General features: G+C 41.7%; 1 protein-coding gene across 2 annotated transcripts; it reads right to left on the bottom strand.

Annotated features, from left to right (window-relative positions):
* Positions 1-1,926: 1,926 nt before the first annotated feature.
* On the bottom strand, positions 1,927-9,867 carry pax9 (paired box 9). Of its 2 annotated transcripts, XM_008295057.1 has the most exons (4): positions 9,759-9,867; positions 8,508-9,122; positions 6,434-6,576; positions 1,927-2,978 (listed from the first exon to the last, which is right to left on the bottom strand). In XM_008295057.1, exons 1-4 carry the CDS (start codon positions 9,760-9,762, stop codon positions 2,724-2,726), a joined length of 1,017 nt encoding a protein of 338 aa, XP_008293279.1. In that variant the 5' UTR covers positions 9,763-9,867; the 3' UTR covers positions 1,927-2,723. The 2 variants fall into 2 exon arrangements, with proteins under 2 accessions (XP_008293279.1, XP_008293278.1); XM_008295056.1 differs by lacking the exon at positions 6,434-6,576 and having other exon boundaries at positions 2,719-2,978.
* Positions 9,868-15,042: the final 5,175 nt, after the last annotated feature.

Here is a 15,042-nt window from a genome sequence, read left to right as displayed (position 1 = left end):
CTGTGTTACTCTTGCAAATGGCTGTCTTGTTTCTGATTGCATGTGGAGAAGTAAAGATAACCATATGACACTGAAGTCAGACTCAACATAATTAATTATAAACACGTGTCTGCCCCTATTTTTAAAACTACGCCTTTTAGACCTCGCTTCCATAAAGCACACTGACATGAGACTACAAGAGCAGGAATTATCAGACTTTCGAGAAGCTCCCCTCCTGCCTAGGAAACACAGTGTTCTCTTTTTTTGTTTAGTTTTGTTTTTGTTTTTTTTGAAAATACTGGTGTCAATTAAGACGACCACATTTTAATTTTGTTGCATGAGTCAGAGGAGACTAACAAGGCTGTGCGCAGTTCATGTAGCTTAGTTGAAAGGAAAAGTTGTTTGGCCTTGTTGTGTGTAGGCTGAGGTAAAAAAAAAACAGAGCATGTAACGACTCTTTCATGCCACTCACGGAGCTAACTATCATTTGCTGTTTCGTGATGGATGGTGGATGGTAAAGTGGTGGCCGTGAGGGCTGCCTGGTACAGCGAGCGTATGATCATCACGTCCCTGTGATGTGGTTCACATACGGTCAAAGAAACACTACGATCCCTGAGCAACGGTCCGTGACCACTGGATGCGGGGAAGAGTGCTTTCCAAGTCAAATCAGCTCCTGCATGGGGAGGACTGTTGACACTGTCGCACGGAGGGACTGTTTATGCTGCAACACGGGAGGGTTAGACACTGAGGCTGAACCCTCGGCGGCAGGTAAACGCTGTGTAGCAGGAGCAGGTGAGCGGCTTTATCAAGTTATCAATCTACGAGTGTGCGTCCGCGCCACTTTGTGTAAATCTCTAGTTTCCACTGCAGGGCTAGACGGGGCTTGCCAGACTCACACATAATTTATTACTCTACACTTCCCCCCCTCCTCGAAAACTTTCTGAAAGTATTTTTTGCATCATTTTGCAAACATGTCATTTGTCAGCTGGACCGTGTGCTTTTCCTTTTGTAATGAACACGTTGAGTTCGCCCCGACAAGCCCGGTTTGGCCCTTTTTGCGGCTGCCGAAGGTTCGTGTTTGGGTCACATGTCTGATGACCTTGAAGACCGCAGGCCAATGAGCCTATTTGCGGCTCTCTGAATGCACATGTGCTCCACCTCAACCCCAGGAGTCCTCGGCACACACATCTCCAATTCTTCATGCAACAGCAATGTTCTAATTTACTGCTTCTTCCACTGAACTCCGCTGAAAAATCCTTTGTGACTTTACGACTGGAGAAAATTACAAAAAAGACATTAAAATGCACGACCTTCTCATTTAAAAAAAAAAAAAAAAAGATAGCAGGGCTGTAGTGAAGTCAGCTGTTTCTATAAATCCAAATGAAAATTCACTATATTTTTATCACTTTACTTTCAGTGTAATCATGAATTCTTTTAGATAAATTAGATTTTCACACAATTTCTACGACTATTTTTTTTTTTCTTTTAGCACTAAAAATATACATCTGATTTACTCTAAACTATATGTTCCTCTGTGGCTCAGCTAATGCACAGGTATAATTTTTTATGAACACAGAAAGAGTCACATTAAATGTAATGAGGTGAGAAGATTGTACCGATCTGTGCTGCTTTAATGGCCAAAAGATTTTTTGAAAAGAATGGCTTTATGTGGTGACAATCACTGTGTGCGCTCAAAGCATTTCTGATGAACTTTCTCAGTGAGCCGTGACGCCTGGTAATAGAAAATACAGGCCTGGTACAGCCGCTCACGCTTTTTTTTTTTCTTTCTCTCTCTTTTTTTTTTTTCATGAAAAGCAGTTTCCTGCTCATGTAAAACAGCCCACAATACCTTGAATTTAGCACAGCTGGCAGAAGGAGAGATGAAAGTTGGAAATTATTTTTAGCCGTGAAGGTGCAGGATTCCCCCAAAACAACCAGCAAACTCCATGAAGACCAATAACAATTTAATAAGATACATTCAATTTCATTGTGCAACATTTGTCAATTGTTAATGCTCCAGACTCCAACGTGAGACCAATGCCAATTTTGTCTACATGTGCGTGGAGACGTCCATGCTTTCTGTAAGGCTAATTGCACTTCATTCAACGTACCTTAATCTAATAAATAAACTTCCCTTTTTGGAGCTCTTGCAAAAGCTACATTTTCAGAGAAGTGGGGAAAAAAAAAAAAAAAAAAAAAACAAATGCTCCATAAGTTTTATCAAATCATAAACAACAACAACAAAAAGCATACAAACATTAAAAAAACAAAAAAAACAATAGCAATTAATAAGCACCCTGAAACACTAATGCAAAGTTTTTTTCCCCTTTTCTTGGATTGCATATTCATGAAGTTATACATTACCCCGTTTTGCCCACAGACATTTGCAGAAGTGTGCAGTAAAGAATCTGAGAGGGACTACGTTGATGGATGGAGGAGCAGTCATGCATCAGTCCTTCAGAACACCTGTCCTGCCAGTTCTTTTCAGACAACACGCTTTGCTGGAAAGAATTGACAGACTGTTTATTCCTCGTGTGTCTTTGGTCTGAGTGTGTTTAGCTGGAAGGGAGAAGGGGAGGAGGGCGTCGCAAATATGGGTCCTGGTGGGGGCCCCGAGTCCTTCATCGAAAAGGTGGCGGTGGGAGCTAGACGAAAGCCACGGGAGGGACAGACTCGGAGTCTCCTCGTCCTCTCCCATCTCTCCCCCCCTTCCGCCTCCTCCCCCCCCCAATCAGTCTGTGACTTCACAGCGCCGAGGCGGCGACCGGGTGGATGGCGTCACGGTTGGCCGTCATGGTCTTGAAGGCCAGGGGGGCGGCGATGTCACAGCTGCGGGGAGATAGAGCACTGCCACTGGCCGGCTGCCACGTGGGTCCGGTCACATAGGCCGACGTGGTGGCGCTGTACCCCATGTAGGGTGACACTTGGGTGGGAGGGTGGTAGGGAGGGATGCTGGGCGCTGTGACATAGCTGTTCACTGTGGGCAATCCACTCGGCGTCTGGAAAGAGCAGAAAAAGAGATCAGAAATGGGAACATCTGCATTTTATGTCTGAAAGGACGCTCGGTCTTTTGGCTCCCGGTGTCATATTTAACTGTTTTCATCACATATCTTCTCAAATGGGGGGGAAAAAAAATAGTGACCTCATCCCAGGTAAACAGGCAGCTGCTGTAATAAGAGGGGAAAAAACTGAGGCCTGCTGCAGAGCAGAAACTGAAAGTGATGTTGCCTGAATTATAAACAGCACAGACTTCAATTCTAAACTTCACAGCCACCACATAAAAAACCCATTTTCCCAATTCCGATGAAAGTACGAATGATCAATTATGCGCTCTCATGCCCCTGGAACATATTAAACAAGTATAAAAACCATACATGCATGATTGCCCGTCACTATATGGGCCTTGTTTTCTACCCCGAGAGTGGACGGCGGGCGTTGATATACCACGCCAGACGATGGGAGACAGGCTGGTCGGGGGCGCCACAAAACAGATGTCATGATAGATTGAGAGTGAAAAGGCAGGAAGAGGGGAAATATGATAGAGAATGAGGCAGAGCGGAGGGGCTTCGAAGCATGAATGGGCTTTGCTTCTCTGGCACAGCGACAGGACTTAACTTGTGGAATTCACCAAAGCATTTCAGCAGGGAGGCAGAATTTCTGTTCCTGGGTGGTCTGCGACTACTGAGAATGATTTCTACAATTGTGATCGTTCTGAGTTGCCCCATCTTAGTTTCGTGCAGATTCACTCGACTGACAGGGTCTTTAAAACAGAGATGAGGAAAATGGACATTTGTGGTGATTATAAAACATAACTGCAGAGCAAAAAAAAAAAAGAAGCTGTTTTTGTGCGTGTCCACACGGGCCTGTGGGTGTCTGTGGGCGACTGTGGGTGTCTGGGCGGATGTCTGTGGGTGTCTGTCGGTGTTTGTGGGTGTCTGTGTCTTCACTTGACTCCAAGGTACTGATGCTTATTTCATCACGCAGGCTAAAAGTGTCTTTTTTTCCCTCCACAACCTTTTCATGTAATGATTACCACATCTTCCACCAATGGAAATATGCAACACACACACACACACACACACACACACAGACACACACACACACACACACACACACAGAGTCCATATGCAAAATAATAAAAAGCACCCTTTCAAATTAAATGCAATAGAAGAACAGCAAATAACCACAGAGGTGAATAAGCACCTGTCTGACACAAAGTCAACAAAAAGAAAAATGTCCTCCACACAGGCTGTGTTTATGTCTCTGCTCCTGAATCAGATCACAGTGTTTGTTAGGTGTACCTGTTATTTTGTCCACCACCCATTTATCTACAAACTCAATAAAATGCCACATATTTAAATCTTAGAATAACAGTGGAGGAATAATTATTACATATTTACAAATTCATATAATAGAAATAGACTGACTGCAGCATTTTAAAATAGCCTAATAGAGAATATATTTAATAATAAATCATCTTTTGCTAATCAAAGCATGTTAATAATCATCATTTTTGACAGTGTTTTGATTTATTCAGCACAAGCACAGCCAGAATTGAATGAATGAATAATAAATGACAGACTTTTATTTTATTTTATTAAATTATTTAACTTGTCACTCTGTTTGTATTTCAAATAAATCAGTAAAACATTTGCAAGAACGCTAATTTAGAAAGAATAAAGATTGAATTGAATATTATACGCAGCTTTTTTTTTTAGTAACGAAAAGTAGATTTTGCAGAATTTTTAAATAGTTTTTCATCGGGTTGAGCTCGGAGCCGCCGCACAGACTAAACCTTAAATCTATTTTAATGATGCTCCTCTTCGTCCCAGAGGAAACGGTCCCATGGGTGCATCTGCCCGCGCTGCCCTCTGAGAAGCGCCTATAGGCCACATGTTTCTAACCGCAACTCTTTGGCCTTCCTGGGAAACAGGAGTCTGTGATTTTGGCCTGCTGATATTTGACAAAAATAAAAAAAGTTTTCGGTGTTTCTCTTCACACAGACAAAGTTTAGGAAAATATAATCCCAGGCTGCCATAAGGAAGCTTTGAAATGTGAAACGTTGGGGCTCTTTCAGCCTCCATGTTTGAACATGACATCGCTTTGTGTCCCAGTTTGTGTGTCTGTCTCACAAACACACCAGTGTGTTCAGCATTAAAGGCTGCAGCCTGTGAGTGACAAAGGCGCAGTTAATCCTGCGCTCTTTCACTGGAACAACTACTTGCTTCACCGTTCTTTGTTTTTCATGCAGTAAACCTCGGTAATTTATAGAGTTGTTATTTTCTGCCTTTAATGGCTCGCCCTCTGTTTTTTTTTTTTTTTTTTGGTCCACTCCTGATCTCCACAGCATCGGCCCTGTTTTCTGCATAATGAGCATGAAAAAGTGCCCCCTCTGTGATAAAGTGGCAAAATAAATTATGCGCATTGGAAACGTTTTCTTGCAAAATGAGAGAAAAGAAAATTACGCACTCATGCGCGCAAACACACACACACACAAGCGTTGGCATCGTGACCTTTCGTTTGTTACCTGCGCTGGAAAACCAAAAGTGCTGCACAGGCCTGTGAAGAACCTTTTGTAGGAAACGCAAATATTAATTTTTTGACGCAAAAGAAATGGAAGAAGGTCATAAAAATCACAATTAGCTATATTTAAATTACAACCTTCCCTGAATTTTGGATTATCATACATTTAATTTGCAAGAATTTAGGAAAATAAAATTTTAATAATTTTAATTAAAATAAAAGTATGAGTGTGTGTTAATTATTAGTCTTAATTGTTATAGTTTGGATTTTATTTTCACATTCCTTTATTGACTTTAACTACTGATAAATATCCTGAAAGGTTTGGGCCTGCACGACTGTTGTTTTAGACAAAATCTCCTTCTGAAACCATTTTCCCGTATAAAAAGGAGTTAAACAAACAAATGACGCCATGGTGGTTGTTCCTTTTTGACTTGACTCAGACCTCAGCTGAAGCCAACCCATTAAAATCCTGTATGACAGAATCATTTACCAAGAAACCGAAAACAGACTATTGATTACTGGCGCTTATTCTTGGTTCCAACTAGCGTCTGAGCGTTCAACACGCCATGATTAATTCTAAAAAAATCTATAAACTAATAACAATAGGTTATTCAAAACTGTTTGATCTACTAATTATGACATAATTTACACTGCAATTCTGCATAAAAGCACTGACCAGACAGCAGCACCTAAAGCGGCCACTGTAAAGAAAGAATAATAGCAATAATAAAAATGCACCATTACTTGTTATCCAACAGACGGCGCGCATTAATGCTGTGAAAGGGGAAACTTCCAGGCCACATAGTTATTAAAAAATATTTAACTCAAGACTGCAATTAAATTAATAGCCTGGCTGAGTGAAGACTATTTTAATTCCTTTTGTATTTGAGGCTACACAAAAAATAATAATGAGAGGTTTCCATATTTTTACCTGTGTGTATTTTGCTTCAGGTTCTAAATGCGGTTTATCCATGCCACCATTGACTAGTGGAGAGCTTGCTGCTGGGAAATTAGTCCTGTTTATAGCGCTCCATTCTTCTAGTTTGGCGCTGGAAAAGGATGGACTGTCACTAACTGGGGGGGCAAAAGAGAAAAAAAGAGAGAAGAGAAGAGAGGGAAGTCAGGAAGAGATTTTTAAGATTAGAGGGTTTAAAAAAAAAAAAAAAAAAAAAAGGCCGGCACAGGCCGCTGTTACTCATCCATCAGCCGCAGGTTAGCAGCCAGGTTGCATAAGACAATAAACCCTGTGACATTTTGCACTTGAGCACGGTGATTTTGTCATTTTACGCACGAACTCCATATACATCAATGGGCCTTCGAGTGCGTAAAAATGTTCATTTCTGCTCTTGGTCAACTAAACAAAACATACCCAATTGTCTGCAAGTGAGATTCTGTCTTCTTAAATACACGTTTGAGATATTTACTCTTGCTTCAGTAATTTTCTTCAGGATTCACCTTTTTCATCTTTTCATGATTATGAGTGAGAAAGTGAAATTTTCTGTCATATTTTTTTCACTTGCCGTAAAGTAAGTGTGTTTAGACTGGATGAGACTAAATGTTTTGGTTCCTCTTGGAGATCAGATGAAGATTGAGGCCCAGTTCAAGAGGGTTTTAAGTAAGACGACTCTGTCTCTCTGGTGGGTCAGGGACATTTTAACCCACCAAACCGTCCTGGGACAAATTAAATTTACTTTCACCGTCTCCCTCTTTTTGTGCGTAATGGATAATAAATTACACTGAGTTCCCAAATGTTTACAATGGGAAAAGCAAAGCCACCAATGTCATAACTCGATGAAGAAATTCAAACAAAAAAATGCTTGTTGCGCTGTACTTGTTGAGATTGTATTTTTTGATGGATTGAGTTCACTCGCAGCAGTTTTGCACATGCAGTGTGTTTGCCTCGGTGCGCGTCAAAATAAATATTACCTCAGATAAAAATCACCTACGATATTAAACCTGCATGTTTTTTTTGTTTTTTTTAATCTGACATTTTCAATTTCTGTTTTTTTTTATGTAATTTTAAACAAGACTGCAAGTCAGCTCTCACTTCACCAAATGCATCTAAAACCTTAACGTCCAAAAAAAAAAGAGAGAGAGAAAAGAAAAACCTGCCACAAACATCTGCAAATAATTTCGAAATGCATAAATTGTTTGTAAAAGCAGCCTCTCCAAACACATTCCTCCCCTCTGTGTGATTTTCTCGTGGATATCTGCCTTGCATTTGTCTTGTTTAGATTCCCGAGTTCAAGTTTTTACGCATGGCGGCGGTGGAAGTGGAGAGGAGCCGGGGCGTGTTTCTGCATGGCAGCCCCCCCTTTTGGATCCTGACAGGATTCTTACGATATGGACAGACAGCACTTCCCTTCCTGCCACTGGGAAAACAAGCTCTCGAAAAAAAAACAAAAAGAAAATCCCTCTCACACCACCGAGCCGACCATTAACACTGATTTATGCCGGATCCTGTTTCACTGTTTCCAAAACAGCGCTCGAGTACAAGTTATCTGGGCCTCTACCTGCATGTTGGCGCGACAAACACAACACAAGCAGCAGAAAAACGCATCTGCATGTGAGCGTCGAGGCCTGAAAAAGGCGCTGAATACCTACTAAAATGTCGTGGCAAACTCTCCACACACACCTCACTTTGGTACACTTCGTCTCTGCGCCCTTCTCCTTCTAATATTCCACATCCGCCTCCTTAATTATTACCCAAGTCGGACCATCTGTTTCTGAACTAACCTGCCTCTCTTTCAAATCAATATCAGCCGGCAGGTCAAATGGCATTTAAGCTCTCTCTCCCCATAGAGGCCTGCGAGTTTATAACGTTCCAATAGTTGCTTTTGGAGGCCTATAAAAACAATTAGACTAACTTAAAGGAGAAAAAATATGCCCATTTTCTCTCCCAACACACACGCACATTCGCACTCTTGCACGCAAAACCCCTTCAAAAGTTGGATAAATGCAGAGCAATAAACAAATGTAACCGCCCTCCGTGCAGCCATGCTTACTTTGTTGCTCTGTAATAGACCGTATCCCCAGAATATCTGTTACAGAGTGCGAGGAGGGCCATATCCTGTGCATGGCCATGTGTCCGGGAAGGGTGGGCATGCCAGGGGGAGTGGGCACTTTGGAGGTCGGGTATGAGTACAAGTGGTTGTAGGGTAACGTTGGTTGTGGCGGTGGATGAGGCGCCTGCTTGCCCGACTCGTACTGACTCTGCTGGGACAGATTCCCGATCTTGTTGCGCAGGATCCGACTGATGGAGCTGACGGAGGGCAGGTTGAACTTGTCGCAAACCCCGTCGGCGAGTAGCCTGTCCCGGATCTCCCAGGCAAAAATCCCCGGGTCCCTCTGCTTGTATGTCCGTATGTGCTTGACCACGGTGGGTGTGGTGACCCGCGGCTTGCTGCCTCCGATTGCCCCCGGGAGGATGGAGCCGGTCTCGTTGTAGCGGGCCAGGATCTTGCTGACGCAGCCGTGGGAGACGCGCAGCTGCCGGCTAATGTCACAAGGTCGAATCCCGAGCTGCGCCAGCTCCACTATCCTGAGCCGGATGGCGTTGGGGAGCGGCCTGCCGTTCACGAAAACACCACCGAGTTGGTTCACCTCACCGAAGGCTGGCTCTGGTGGTGAAAACAAACACACAAAAAGGGCACAACAATAAGACAGCGGTTAGGTAACCAACACAAGGCCCAGCACGCACTGTCAGTGACCCGGGTTAAAGCGCGTCTATGAGGCCTCATTTCTCTGATATTAATGACAGGAATCATAAACAGCAACTATATTAACAGTCTGATTGTGTTTCAATCTAATATTCCACTTTTGTGATTTATACGTGCAGCATGTAGCCAAAGCTCTTCACAGCGAATTAAAGAATTACGCACATGCGAATCTTTTTTGACGTTTTATTTATTCCCACCACCCTGTTCACTTTAAACAAGTCGCTTTAAGTTTTATGTGATGTTTGGGTGAAAAGCACAGATTAATAGCTGACTGATAGTAGTCGTTACACGCAGGCTAAACTTCACACGGATGTGCAGCCCCCGATGCCAAAACTCGTGCGTAATTGACACATTATAATTCAGCGTCTTGGTTCCTTCCTGGATTAACGGCTCCCCCGACCAGTCAAAACATCGCACGCCGATAATATCTGGCTAAACTTACCCCAACTACCACCTACTTATCGTGCAGGACGGTGGGACCGTTCGCTGCATCCCTGTCAAGAGAAGGGGAAAAAAGCGATCCAACATTGAACTCACCCATCGTGTTAAAGCCGCAAATGAAGAATACGGTGTCCGGGTTGTGCCTCCTGCGTGGATCCTGCTCCGCGTCCAGCGTGTCCACCGTCCCCACAATCGCGTCCAAGAAAAATCTTCTTGTGCGATAAGGAACAAGAAGGACAAAATTCTCGATCTGTTTCCTGACGGCGCCGGAGACAGGCTTACATTTCAATCTGTTGAAATCAGGAGGCCGGGCTTCCACAGCGTCTCCCCCGCTCATTGGCCCACTTCTCCCATCGAGTTTTGAGATCGCACAGAGCCGCGTCGCCATTGGTCCAAAAGTTTGACATGACAAGTCCGCAGAGATTCCCCTCCACCCTCCTCCTCCAGTCCTCCTCCTCCTCGTCCTACTATCCCATCAGAAAGCAACACTGGGGATATGCCACCATGAATGCGTTTGTTATTGACACAGATAGGGTGAGTATACTGCAATATCAAGATTTTGGATCAGATCTGGGAACAGTGATGTGACGCTGGATGAAAAGATGCGTAAAAGTTGCCGTTGGCGGCCATCCCAAAGAAACACCACCTGATACACGTTCAGATTTTCAGAAAAGCGCATCAGTTAGTGCATTTTAAACCTCAATAACCAAACGTTGTGATTACTTTTATTTACTGGTCATACTTTATTTTTGTAATATTAATTAACCCTTTCAAAATAAAATAAATGGTGATGTGAAAAGCTGACTTTGGGTGGCTTTACGCTCCGCTACACCAGCCTTCATGTCAAGCTTTTAAATGGCATCATTAAGGAAATGGGAGGAAATGAATGATTGGTTTTGAGTAATGTAATTAGCTGGGAGATGTTTGTAAATTATATCTCAATGCGCTTAAGGATTATCAGACTTTTTTTTTCTCAGCTATTTGTCGCCCATGTTTTTATTAATTCTGTCTTTTACGCATCAAAAATCGAGGCTGTTACACTTTGCAAAACACACCAAAAGCAAATCCCTTCATGGCACAACGGTTTGCTGAAAATGAAGCCATCAAACGGCGAACACCTTTGGAAAGAATCCCTTCTAGTCGTGCAGTTTGAAAATAAATAAATAAAACAAACCGCAGGCAGGTTTAACTTTTGTGCCAATTTTAAACCGAGTATTATTTGATTTATTCAGACCCCTGAAACGAACATTACACTTTAAAGTGCTATTATTAACTCGATCATTGTCACTCCTTCAGTTTAAAGTGGAAGCCCCTTTGATTTGCACGAAGGCTTTGCACCGGACAGGCCAAATGTTGCCTCTTTATTTTTATTTTTTTTTAGCCAATTACGCATAGCAAGCGTTAATAGTATACAGGCTTTTGGAGCTCTTCTGTGATAAAATAATTACCTTTTATTTCTTGACCTTTACATAATTGCCTCTCAGGCTCAAAGCCTGCAGACCAGTGTCTTACGAAGGGATTATTTCCAACTTTACTACCTCTGCATACGTGCACTCGCTGCAGAGAGAAACCCCACTTGCAAGCAATAAGAAAGATTTGTTGCTGCCCGACACGAGAAACAAACACACGCCATAACTTTGCGCCTTCACTCTCTCTCTCCCGGTTTTTGACACATGCTTTGGGTTTTCTCGTGTCATATTTTTTAAAAAGGCCACGGCGCGTGACTGACCTTCATCTCTGCACAAATCTGAGGGGATCAGCGCGCATGTAAACATCAAACAGCACCCCTGTAACAGCCGTGCAATTAGGAATATTGTTGAAAAGCGGCTTTGAGGGTCCAAAAAAATGTACACAAAGTGCTCCCCAGTATTTGTTTCAGCACGCACAGCTCTGAGGACTGGAGGAGGGAAACGTATATCTGGTGTAGTTTTCCCACCTTTTCAGGATGAAGCACAAATTACAGTGCGCGCCCTAACACCAGCACAAGTCAGTTGTGAGGAGGTGTAAATGAACGTTTCTCTCTGGAGATATTTTTGTTTGCATGATGAGTTCTTTCGCCTTAAGACGACCAACTTGGAGTTGACTATTTTTTTTTTTCTTTTTTCTTTTCTTTTTTTTAAATTTAGCACCACATCACCGCTTGTGGCCCCCACCTGCCCCGTCCTGCGCAGCTCCCAGGCCACTAATGCGTCAAGGATAATGTTTACTGTGGGGGGAAAACGTGCTCGACTTGTTTCCACTGAGGTGCCTCTGGTGGCTGAAATAACCAAAAGGTCAGTGCTGAGGGATCGCAGGTCTGCGCAAACTGCTCCATCTTCATTTTCAGACGTGGATGCACCTTGATGCGGGTTTTTTTTTCTTTTTTTTTTTTTCTTTCTGTGACAAAATAGATGTCCGGCTTGTAGCAGGAACAGCGGGGGGATCATCAGCGCATTTTCATACACGTTTATCTGATTAATGACGCAAAACAGCAACTGCGAGATATTATTATTGAAGCGCATGGCTGCAGGAGAGAATTGGAGGTTATTGGAATAATTATATTAAATGTCAATGAAGTCAGAAAAAATGATGTAATAATTACGCACCATTATAATTATTCTTGCTTTAATTATTTTATTATGGGCTAAAACCAAACCTTGTTCTACTACTAATAATAACAATAACAATAAAAATAATATGAATAATAATGGGGTCTCCTATTTTTGGACTATTAAACGTCATGCAGCTGTTTAAATGTACTAATATTTATTCCTAGATACTGTTTTGGGTTTCTGGTGTTTTTCTTGACTGGGGTCCTTTGTTGGAGGCCGTTTAGCGCTGCGGAGCCTCCACGCATGATTTCCAGCTTCTACATGGCTGTCACATGCCTGTACTGCGCACAAGCAACCAAAATGGTCCATGTCGAATTGAATTGTTCATACCGCCTGTGAAGGAAAGGCATCACTTGTCAGACAAATTGTGCAGCGATGGACCTCGAAGCTTCGGAGACTGTTGATCCTCACTTTTCTCCCTTAATCCAAAACGGCTTTTCTATGAATTCTGTGTCCCAGTTTGTTTTAGACTTAAACCAATCTTGAGGTTCACTGAACACAACTGCAGGAGATGCTTTACAGATAAAGGCGCGTGCTTATTTACATGCATCTAATGTGCAGGATTGGATTTACTCAAACCACTTGAAGATATCGTCCTTCTATTGAGCTCCTGCAGGACGGATTCTTGTTCTGTGCAGCCCAGCAGACGACTGAGCTCCACTGCTTCATGCGGTGTGTGCGGTGCTTTAGCAACATGCACGGTTTCTGTGCGCACAAAAAAAAAGAAGAAGTGCAAACTCAAGCTTCCACTCCACTCGATAATCCATATTTCAATGCTTGAGAGGCATTTTGTAAATAATATCATATTGTCACATATTGGGTTTCTTACACGTCCTCCTGTTTGTTTGCGTCAGTGACCTGCAGCCTTTGAGCTCTCTCCAAGCATTAGAAGAACGTTTTTTTCAGGAGTTTGTGTATCATTTTACAAATATGCTCAAACTATGCAAACACACTTGAAAGCAAGACACTGGACGAGCTTCAGACGGATTCATAAAACTGGAGCCATAATATTCCCTTTAATAGTTCAAAAAGCGATTAGTTTGTGTTAATTATTTGTCCTTCTTGTTTGCAGATTTGTTCCTCTGTTTGCTGAATCTGTGCAGCAAACTTAAGCTCCAGCAGCTGGAAGGTGAAGCCTGATAAACTGTAGCACAGTGGCTGCGCTGCTACCTGTTTAGATTCCATGTAAATGTGTTTGCTTTGGTTGGAAGGAAGAAGGCAAAATAGATTTTTTTTTGGTCCAATTCTTTAAGGAAAAAAATAACATGCAGTGTGTTGTTTAGTTAAAGCGTCCCTGATCCAATTTGAAAACTGAGGATGTAATCAACATTTTTAGGTTTATTTCCAGATAAATATAAAAGCTGTACATCCTTAATCATGACACATAATAAGAAGAAACACACACGCTTCTTCTCATTTGTAATAATTGGATGCTGCTGCTCTTTAATTAACACAATATTTTTCTTAATTAAACAATCACATTCACACGAAAACGTTAGAAAAGTGTCTAATCTTGCTGTTGTGGGGAAAAAAAAAATACACCCATGAATTACAGGCTAAATTTAAACATCTCTAATTTGAACAAAGGAAGAAAGAAAAGAGAGAAGTTGCGCAGACATCCTCAGCTTGTTTACCTGCACTTGCACAAACAGCCATAAACGGATGACACTCCCAACTCAACTATCTCCTTCGTGTGTGAGCAAAGTCACTTAACCACCTTTTGTTTTTAATTTCCACATATTGAACAAGTGAAGACACGAGGAGCTCAGCAGTTGTCACCACATGGCTGCAGCGCAGGAAAACTAGACTCTGTTGGGTTTAAAGTCTGGGGCTGTTTTGGTTTCAGCCAAACTACAAAGTCGTCTAACCAGCTGATAATTGCAGCAGGATTTCGATTAATCTTGATCGAAATAGCACCAGGGAAACCCCCCTCATTTTGCGCAACTCATCTGTTCTCAGGTCTGGTGCAGTGGAGTTTAGTTTGGATCCACGATGGCTGCCAGTGGATCAAGGTGTGCGTAATGATCTCCAAACGGTTAAATCAGTCTCTTATATCTTAGGAAATGTGTTTTATCTTCTGCAAAAATGTTGAAATATTTCATCTCATCCAGATTTTTCTGGTCCAAATGTAGCTCGTGGTGTGTTTGTTTCGACAAAATTAATCAACCAATAAACAAACAAAAGTGCGAGGAGACAAAACGAATCTTAATTTTCGTGGAAACTGTGAAATTATTATTATTATTTATTGGAATACATCACATCTCTGTAAGAAACGCGATAATGATGATGAGAAGGAGTGAATTGTGCGCTCTTCTTCAGCATCAACGATCAGCAGAATCTCTCTCTCATCCGATTTATTAGAAAACGTTCACAAATCTTACTCTTGTCTTAGTTTTATTTAATAGAATCTGAGCTCCTTATATCTACTTTTCGGGTTTTAAATTAATCAGATTACACGTTTATCTCCTAGAAGCTGAACAATTAATTACAGGAGAGCAAAAATAATCTGATATATAAATAAGTCAGCTCATATGATCATCACAAAACGCGCAATTAACCGAATCTTAAATAATAAATAACACAGAGTTTAGTGAATGTTTTAACAGAAGAGACTTCAAGCGAGTTTTTCAAATGTTTGAATGTATTTTTTAAAATAAATTTTAATAAAATAATACACGTGAGAACTTGAAGAGCTTAAATGCAAATTTGGAAAATTATTTTTGTAATTATTTTAAAAATATATTTTAGTTTTTTTACATTATTATTTCAACGTTAGGAGCATTATTATT

This window comes from Stegastes partitus, unplaced genomic scaffold (genome assembly GCF_000690725.1).
Source record: "Stegastes partitus isolate 25-593 unplaced genomic scaffold, Stegastes_partitus-1.0.2 Scaffold1017, whole genome shotgun sequence".
Classification (NCBI taxonomy): domain Eukaryota; kingdom Metazoa; phylum Chordata; class Actinopteri; family Pomacentridae; genus Stegastes; species Stegastes partitus.
The sequence above is the reverse complement of the archived record's forward strand: the minus strand, read 5'-3'. Positions and strand labels throughout refer to the sequence as shown.